Below are 10,076 nucleotides of genomic sequence, written 5' to 3' on the forward strand. Positions count from 1 at the left end.
AGGATGGAGGCGGGGTTAGGATGGAGGAGGGGTTAGGGTTAGGATGGAGGAGGGGTTAGGGTTAGGATGGAGGAGGGGTTAGGGTTAGGATGGATGAGGGGTTAGGATGGAGGAGGGGTTAGGTTTAGGATGGAGGAGGGGTTAGGATGGAGGAGGGGTTAGGGTTAGGATGGAGGAGGGGTTAGGGTTTGGATGGAGGCGGGGTTAGGATGAAGGAGGGGTTAGGGTTAGGATGGAGGAGGGGTTAGGATGGAGGAGGGGTTAGGGTTAGGATAGAGGTGGGGTTAGGATGGAGGAGGGGTTAGGATGGAGGTGGGGTTAGGATGGAGGAGGGGTTAGGGTTAGGATGGAGGAGGGGTTAGGATGGAGGCGGGGTTAGGGTTAGGATGGAGGAGGGGTTAGGATGGAGGCGGGGTTAGGGTTAGGATGAGGAGGGGTTAGGGTTAGGATGGAGGCGGGGTTAGGATGAAGGAAGGGGTTAGGGTTAGGATGGAGGAGGGGTTAGGGTTAGGATGGAGGAGGGGTTAGGATGGAGGAGGGGTTAGGGTTAGGATGGAGGAGGGGTTAGGGTTAGGATGGAGGAGGGGTTAGGATGGAGGCGGGGTTAGGGTTAGGATGGAGGAGGGGTTAGGGTTAGGATGGAGGCGGGGTTAGGATGAAGGAAGGGGTTAGGGTTAGGATGGAGGAGGGGTTAGGGTTAGGATGGAGGAGGGGTTAGGATGGAGGAGGGGTTAGGGTTAGGATGGAGGAGGGGTTAGGGTTAGGATGGAGGCGGGGGTTAGGATGGAGGAGGGGTTAGGATTTGGATGGAGGCGAGGGTTAGGATGAAGAGGGGTTAGGGTTAGGATGGAGGAGGGGTTAGGATGGAGGGGGTTAGGGTAGATAGAGGTGGGGTTAGGATGGAGGAGGGGTTAGGATGGAGGTGGGGTTAGGATGGAGGAGGGGTTAGGGTTAGGATGGAGGAGGGGTTAGGATGGAGGCGGGGTTAGGGTTAGGATGGAGGAGGGGTTAGGGTTAGGATGGAGGAGGGGTTAGGATGGAGGCGGGGTTAGGGTTAGGATGGAGGAGGGGTTAGGGTTAGGATGGAGGCGGGGTTAGGATGAAGGAAGGGTTAGGGTTAGGATGGAGGAGGGGTTAGGGTTAGGATGGAGGAGGGGTTAGGGTTAGGATGGAGGAGGGGTTAGGGTTAGGATGGAGGAGGGGTTAGGGTTAGGATGGAGGCGGGGTTAGGATGGAGGAAGGGGTTTAGGATGAAGGAGGGGTTAGGGTTAGGATGGAGGAGGGGTTAGGATGGAGGCGGGGTTAGGATGGAGGAGGGGTTAGGGTTAGGATGGAGGCGGGGTTAGGATGGAGGAGGGGGTTAGGGTTAGGATGGATGAGGGGTTAGGATGGAGGAGGGGTTAGGTTTAGGATGGAGGAGGGGTTAGGTTTAGGATGGAGGAGGGTTAGGATGGAGGAGGGGTTAGGGTTAGGATGGAGGAGGGGTAGGGTTTGGATGGAGGCGGGGTTAGGATGGAGGAGGGGTTAGGGTTAGGATAGAGGTGGGGTTAGGATGGAGGAAGGGGTTAGGGTTAGGATGGAGGAGGGGTTAGGGTAGGATGGAGGAGGGGTTAGGGTTAGGATGGAGGAGGGGTTAGGGTTAGGATGGAGGAGGGGTTAGGGTTAGGATGGAGGAGGGGTTAGGATGGAGGCGGGGTTAGGATGGAGGAGGGGTTAGGGTTAGGATGGAGGCGGGGTTAGGATGAAGGAAGGGGTTAGGGTTAGGATGGAGGAGGGGTTAGGGTTAGGATGGAGGAGGGGTTAGGGTTAGGATGGAGGAGGGGTTAGGGTTAGGATGGAGGAGGGTTAGGGTTAGGATGGAGGAGGGGTTAGGGTTAGGATGGGAGGGGTTAGGGTAGATGAGGAGGGTTAGGATGGAGGCGGGGTTAGGATGGAGGAGGGCGGTTAGGGTTAGGATGGAGGAGGGGTTAGGTTAGGATGGAGGAGGGGTTAGGGTTAGGATGGAGGATGGGTTAGGGTTAGGATGGAGGAGGGGTTAGGGTTAGGATGGAGGAGGGGTTAGGATGGAGGCGGGGTTAGGATGGAGGAGGGGTTAGGGTTAGGATGGAGGAGGGGTTAGGGTTAGGATGGAGGAGGGGTTAGGGTTAGGATGGAGGCGGGGTTAGGATTTAGGAGGGGTTAGGATGGAGGAGGGGTTAGGGTTAGGATGGAGGAGGGGTTAGGGTTAGGATGGAGGAGGGGTTAGGGTTAGGATGGAGGAGGGGTTAGGATGGAGCGGGGTTAGGATGGAGGAGGGGTTAGGGTTAGGATGGAGGAGGGGTTAGGGTTAGGATGGAGGAGGGGTTAGGGTTAGGATGGAGGCGGGGTTAGGGATTTAGGAGGTTAGGATGGAGGAGGGGTTAGGGTTAGGATGGAGGAGGGGTTAGGGTTAGGATGGAGGAGGGGTTAGGATGGAGGCGGGGTTAGGGTTAGGATGGAGGCGGGGTTAGGATGGAGGAGGGGTTAGGGTTAGGATGGAGGCGGGGTTAGGATGGAGGAGGGGTTAGGATGGAGGAGGGGTTAGGGTTAGGATGGAGGCGGGGTTAGGATGGAGGAGGGGTTAGGGTTAGGATGGAGGCGGGGTTAGGATGGAGGAGGGGTTAGGGTTAGGATGGAGGAGGGGTTAGGGTTAGGATGGAGGCGGGGTTAGGATGAAGGAGGGGTTAGGGTTAGGATGGAGGTGGGGTTAGGATGGAGGAGGGGTTAGGATGAAGGAGGGGTTAGGATGGAGGCGGGGTTAGGATGAAGGAAGGGGTTAGGATGGAGGAGGGGTTAGGGTTAGGATGGAGGAGGGGTTAGGGTTAGGATGGAGGAGGGGTTAGGGTTAGGATGGAGGCGGGGTTAGGATGGAGGAGGGGTTAGGATGAAGGAGGGGTTAGGGTTAGGATGGAGGAGGGGTTAGGATGGAGGCGGGGTTAGGATGGAGGAGGGGTTAGGGTTAGGATGGAGGAGGGGTTAGGGTTAGGATGGAGGAGGGGTTAGGGTTAGGATGGAGGAGGGGTTAGGATGGAGGCGGGGTTAGGATGAAGGAAGGGGTTAGGTTTGGGGAGGGGTTAGGGTTAAGATGGAGGCGGGGTTAGGATGGAGGCGGGGTTAGGATGGAGGAGGGGTTAGGGTTAGGATGGAGGAGGGGTTAGGGTTAGGATGGAGGAGGGGTTAGGGTTAGGATGGAGGAGGGGTTAGGGTTAGGATGGAGGAGGGGTTAGGGTTAGGATGGAGGAGGGGTTAGGGTTAGGATGGAGGCGGGGTTAGGATGAAGGAAGGGGTTCGGTTTGGGGAGGGGTTAGGGTTAAGATGGAGGCGGGGTTAGGATGGAGGCGGGGTTAGGATGGAGGAGGGGTTAGGGTTAGGATGGAGGAGGGGTTAGGGTTAGGATGGAGGAGGGGTTAGGGTTAGGATGGAGGCGGGGGTTAGGATGGAGGAGGGGTTAGGGTTAGGATGGAGGAGGGGTTCGGGTTAGGATGGAGGAGGGGTTAGGGTTAAGATGGAGGAGGGGTTAGGGTTAGGATGGAGGAGGGGTTAGGGTTAGGATGGAGGAGGGGTTAGGGTTAGGATGGAGGCGGGGTTAGGATGGAGGAGGGGTTAGGATTGGGGAGTTGATACTGCACTCTCCAGAGGTGGTTAATAGTTAGTTGCCTTCAGTTTCAACTGAAGGCAACTAACTATTCAAATACACGGCGCAGAAAACCAAATATTATTCAAAGGGATTTTGAATATATGCCAGTTATTTGAAAAAAACAGAACATTATCTGATGACTGACAAATATTTGATGAAAAACCAAAAACGACAACAGTTGAATAAATATATAATCATAAACACATGGTTTGGCCTATAGCCTAGAATGAAATACATGGGGGGACATGGAATCATCTCAACATTAGAGGGGACCACTTTTGCAGCTTCAAAATGACTAACACATTTATTTTCTTAATGACTGAGACATAAGGTAATACAGTTGACATTACATTTTCTTAATGACTGAGACATAAGGTAATACAGTTGACATTACATTTTCTTAATGACTGAGACATAAGGTAATACAGTTGACATTACGTTTTCTTAATGACTGAGACATAAGGTAATACAGTTGACATTACGTTTCTAGACATGCGGAGTGACTTTGTGATGATTACACAATGATGTCATTGTTACATCGGACTTTATAAATGTCTTTATAATGACGTCATAATGGAGTTATGACATAACTGGAATAAGGAACAGTCACTATTCCTCTTACCAAATCTCTCAACCCTGCTATGCAATTAAAATGCTATTACCAAAATATTATGTGAAAACATGCTAATAAAATGTACTTCCCGTTTCATTACACAGGCCCCAGAACAGTTTAATGTTAAGTGTTACTGAGAACGCTAACAGTAACAAAATATGGCTATTAAGTGTCATGTTAGTTTGTATTCTAACTATTCCTTTAAAGATGGTATAGTGTGTGTTTGAAACAAGAACACCTACTCTCAGATGGACAAATAGGTTCAAAGTAGTTTTTGCTAAACATCCAACTTGCTGTATGCAATATTTGCAAATGGCTTTGAATTTCTCTGCAGTATTTTTCAGGTCTCATTCCAACTCAATCCAACATGTAGATACAGCCCTGTCATTAGTAGTAGACAGCCAATCCATGTAGATACAGCCCTGTCATTAGTAGTAGACAGCCAATCCATGTAGATACAGCCCTGTCATTAGTAGTAGACAGCCAATCCATGTAGATACAGCCCTGTCATTAGTAGTAGACAGCCAATCCAACATGTAGATACAGCCCTGTCATTAGTAGTAGACAGCCAATCCATGTAGATACAGCCCTGTCATTAGTAGTAGACAGCCAATCCATGTAGATACAGCCCTGTCATTAGTAGTAGACAGCCAATCCATGTAGATACAGCCCTGTCATTAGTAGTAGACAGCCAATCCATGTAGATACAGCCCTGTCATTAGTAGTAGACAGCCAATCCACATGTAGATACAGCCCTGTCATTAGTAGTAGGCAGCCAATCCATGTAGATACAGCCCTGTCATTAGTAGTAGACAGCCAATCCATGTAGATACAGCCCTGTCATTAGTAGTAGACAGCCAATCCATGTAGATACAACCCTGTCATTAGTAGTAGACAGCCAATCCATGTAGATACAGCCCTGTCATTAGTAGTAGACAGCCAATCCATGTAGATACAGCCCTGTCATTAGTAGTAGACAGCCAATCCAACATGTAGATACAGCCCTGTCATTAGTAGTAGACAGCCAATCCATGTAGATACAGCCCTGTCATTAGTAGTAGACAGCCAATCCATGTAGATACAGCCCTGTCATTAGTAGTAGACAGCCAATCCATGTAGATACAGCCCTGTCATTAGTAGTAGACAGCCAATCCATGTAGATACAGCCCTGTCATTAGTAGTAGACAGCCAATCCATGTAGATACAGCCCTGTCATTAGTAGTAGGCAGCCAATCCAACATGTAGATACAGCCCTGTCATTAGTAGTAGACAGCCAATCCAATGGTTTCTGAAATGTAGTTACTTACTGAGATCTCTATTCAAAAAGTTTTAAAAAGTAGTAATTTCTTGGGGGGGATCTGTGTTCAAATAGTTGTAGTCACTTCCCCTGGGAATTTGTTTATTTTATTTCCACAAAGCATAGTTAAAACTATAGTTATCCAAGGTCTGATAAATGGACAATGAAGTGATGGTAAACTATGTGATAAACAGTCACCATGGAAACAGCAGTAAGGTTCAGGCTACATGCAACAGCATCTCTTGTGCTTTTCACTTCATATGAAGCCTATTTCACATGATATGCCTAACACAGGAGGCTGGTGGCACCTTAATTGGAGTGGACGGGCTCGTGGTAATGGCTGGAGCGGAGTTGGTAGAATGGTGTCAGATACAAAACACATGTGTTTGATGCCATTCCATTCGCTCCATTCCAGGTATTAGTATGAGCCCTCCTCCCCTCAGCAGCTCCCACTGATGCCTAAATATTTACATACAACCACTAGCCACTAATAAATAATCACATATTTTTTATTTTGAATATTTAATCAACCTACATCATGTTATCTCTTTGGGGCTCAATATCCTGTTGTTAAAAAGATTATAACTTGGGCATGCCTATAAGTTGGGCAGTTGAAGGCATCTAAGGCTTATGTTAACATTGATTGTGTTCGATGGAGACGATAAACCTTTCGAACATTATTGGCAAGTGACTTGAAACCTACTGTGCCGAACAGATTTAAGGTTGTTGAACGGAGGTGACGAGTGTGTTGATAGAACTGTAATATCATTCAAATTCCGCTTCTAACAACCATCAGAATTGTTTAGTTTTTTTAAAGGTGACGCACGCCAAACGTTTGACCATTACAACATTTGATGCACAGTCACATTCACTGTGGTTGTCTGAACTGTGCTGTAGAGTTCACAGCTGGCGATGCCTCATCGTGATTGGTTAATCCTAATCATTTGCAACGGTGTCAATGAGCGTCATCACCATCTTTCCTTTGCGGTACCTCCAACTGTCGTGATTACCAGCTGATATGAACTTTTAGTTGGTTGATTTTACTCCTGGCTCAGAGTTTGTCTTGGAAGTGTCTTAACATCATCCTAAAACCTACTCTGAGCAGTGTCTTATCACCATCCTAAAACCTACTCTGAGCAGTGTCTTATCACCATCCTAAAACCTACTCTGAGCAGTGTCTTATCACCATCCTAAAACCTACTCTGAGCAGTGTCTTAACATCATCCTAAAACCTACTCTGAGCAGTGTCTTATCACCATTCTAAAACCTACTCTGAGCAGTGTCTTATCATCATCCTAAAACCTACTCTGAGCAGTGTCTTATCATCATCCTAAAACCTACTCTGAGCAGTGTCTTATCATCCTAAAACCTACTCTGAGCAGTGTCTTATCATCCTAAAACCTACTCTGAGCAGTGTCTTAACACCATCCTAAAACCTACTCTGAGCAGTGTCTTAACATCATCCTAAAACCTACTCTGAGCAGTGTCTTATCACCATCCTAAAACCTACTCTGAGCAGTGTCTTATCATCATCCTAAAATCTACTCTGAGCTGTGTCTTATCACCATCCTAAAACCTACTCTGAGCAGTGTCTTATCACCATCCTAAAACCTACTCTGAGCAGTGTCTTATCATCATCCTTAAACCTACTCTGAGCAGTGTCTTATCATCCTAAAACCTACTCTGAGCAGTGTCTTATCATCATCCTAAAACCTGCTCTGAGCTGTGTCTTAACACCATCCTAAAACCTACTCTGAGCAGTGTCTTATCATCCTAAAACCTACTCTGAGCAGTGTCTTATCATCATCCTAAAACCTACTCTGAGCAGTGTCTTATCATCCTAAAACCTACTCTGAGCAGTGTCTTATCATCATCCTAAAACCTACTCTGAGCAGTGTCTTATCATCCTAAAACCTACTCTGAGCAGTGTCTTATCATCATCCTAAAACCTACTCTGAGCAGTGTCTTATCATCCTAAAACCTACTCTGAGCAGTGTCTTATCATCCTAAAACCTACTCTGAGCAGTGTCTTATCATCATCATAAAACCTACTCTGAGCAGTGTCTTATCATCCTAAAACCTACTCTGAGCAGTGTCTTAACACCATCCTAAAACCTACTCTGAGCAGTGTCTTATCATCCTAAAACCTACTCTGAGCAGTGTCTTATCATCCTAAAACCTACTCTGAGCTGTGTCTTATCACCATCCTAAAACCTACTCTGAGCAGTGTCTTATCACTATCTTAAAACCTACTCTGAGCTGTGTCTTAACATCATCCTAAAACCTACTCTGAGGTGGGAGTATTTTTTGTCTTAAAACTGATTTTAACAGGATTCCTAGGATACTGATTGAGGCCTCAGTATACTGATCAAGGCCTCAGTATACTGAGGGGGCAGTGCAGTGAGGGGGCAGTATACTGAGAGGGCAGTATACTGAGAGGGCAGTATACTGAGAGGGCAGTATACTGAGAGGGCAGTATACTGAGAGGGAAGTATACTGAGAGAGCAGTATACTCAATGGCATATATGCAAATTCAACTGACATAACATAACAACTACAAACTACAATTATCTAGAGCAGAATAAGTTCCTCTATTTGACAGCAGTGGGAAGAGTTAGGCAAGTCTGCCTCCCAACCACCATCCTACCCCCTATATAGTGTACTATGTTTGACCAGAGCCCTAGTCTGAGTGTGGGTCCTGGTCAAAAGTAGTACACTAGATACAGATGCTAGATCTTAATTTGACCAGTATTGTCACAGCAAAATAACCCAGCAGCAACAGCATGTGAACATTTGGTCCATAATGTTGCTTGATTGGTTTTTAGACTACTAGCTAGACAAAAAGTAGGTTCCATGAGAAGTGCAATACTGTTTATACGGTATAACCGTATGTTACTGTTGGTTTTCTGTGAATGTATGTAAATCACAAAGCTCATCTTCATTTTCTGCGGTGCAGGAAAATTCTCAGCAACAAGAGTAATCAAATTAAGATCTGACATCTGTAGGCAATAGGGTTCCATTTGGAACACCACCTCAGTGTAAAAAGAACAAAATGGCAGCCGACAGAATATGAACGGCTGCACCTGGCAATATAAAGACACTTCAACAGAAACCTTCTTGTATTTCTCTATTACAGAGAGACCTCGGGGTCTGACAAAGCAACAAAGCTAGTTTACTTCACTTTAAATATATTTGGTTTATTATACACTTGATCAAACATGTAAAAGTCAACAACCAGATATGGCTGAAATAAGAGAGTTATATACTAAGACTCGGGACACAAAAGTGTGTTTAAAGGTGTGTGTTTATATGTAAACGTACAGAAGCTAAAGGTCACTGCACCGCGTGGTCTTTAGGTAGGGAGTTTACCCTCCTAGCTCTCCAGGTGAACAAACGAGTTCCACAACTAATTCTAGTATTTTACATCGCATAATTGCTTCTCGGGGAAAGCAGGTAGCCTAGTGGTTAGAGTGTTGGGCCGGTAACTGAAAGGTCGCTAGTTTGAATACCCGAGCCAACAACGTGAAAAATCTGTCGATGTCCCCTTGAGCAAGGCACTTAACCCTAATTGCTCCTGTAAGATGCTCTGGATAAGAGCGTCTGATAAATGACTACAAACGTAAATGTCCTCAAAACCAGTACAATACAATACAATACAATACAAAACCCAACACAGAATGGTCTGTCTGTGCAACAGGTGATCAGCAACACCAAGCAGCAGTGAGTAGCCATGTCGTTCCTATTAAAACAAACTAACAGCGAGTGGTATGGTACTATACCTGAAAGTCATTGGTCAGTCTAGTCCTCAGCATACAGCATAATAGATATTCAAAGAGGAAGGATAGAAGGAGAGAGAGAAGAAGAGAGTGAAGAAGAGAGTGAAATAAAAATACAGGCTTTCAGGACCAAGAGAAGAGTGAGAGAGACAAAGCACTAGATAAGCAAGTGTAACAGTGTGTTGGAGAGAGAGAGAGAGAGAGAGAGACAAAGCACTAGATAAGCAAGTGTAACAGTGTGTTGGAGAGAGAGAGAGAGAGAGAGACAAAGCACTAGATAAGCAAGTGTAACAGTGTGTTGGAGAGAGAGAGAGAGAGACAGAGAGAGAGAGAGAGAGACACCACAGAATAGTAGGAGGGATAAAAGAGGGGGAGGGTGTGTTCATGCTTACAGGTCTAGTGGATGATGATGTGTTGAAGACAGATTGGGGGAGGACAGAGAGAATATGGTCTGTTTCCCATACATACATAAACAAATGACCTTACGACAAACCAGATGCATTCAGCGAAAAGAAAAAACAATGTTGTTCTGATGATAGGAAAAATACATAGCAACCACATCACAGAGAGGGGTGAGGGATGGAGGGAGGGGAGGCTGGAGGCTAGGGGGCAGGGCTGTGGGAGGCTGGAGGCTAGGGGGCAGGGCTGTGGGAGGCTGGAGGCTAGGGGGCAGGGCTGTGGGAGGCTGGAGGCTAGGGGGCAGGGCTGTGGGAGGCTGGAGGCTGGGGGCAGGGC

At 47.0% G+C, this 10,076-nt stretch overlaps 1 protein-coding gene across 1 annotated transcript in view; it reads right to left on the minus strand.

Moving 5' to 3' along the window:
- Nucleotides 1–9,874, minus strand: part of LOC109880876 (polypyrimidine tract-binding protein 3) — a gene marked incomplete in the record, with an annotated part of 103,786 nt that extends 93,912 nt beyond the window's left edge. Inside the window, 1 exon segment of the mRNA XM_031803277.1 lies at nt 9,345–9,874. Coding sequence (XP_031659137.1) covers nt 9,345–9,377 — 33 coding nt within the window.
- Between the last annotated feature and the right edge of the window lie 202 nt (nt 9,875–10,076).

The sequence above is a fragment of the Oncorhynchus kisutch genome, linkage group LG23 (assembly GCF_002021735.2).
Source record: "Oncorhynchus kisutch isolate 150728-3 linkage group LG23, Okis_V2, whole genome shotgun sequence".
Lineage (NCBI taxonomy): Eukaryota > Metazoa > Chordata > Actinopteri > Salmoniformes > Salmonidae > Oncorhynchus > Oncorhynchus kisutch.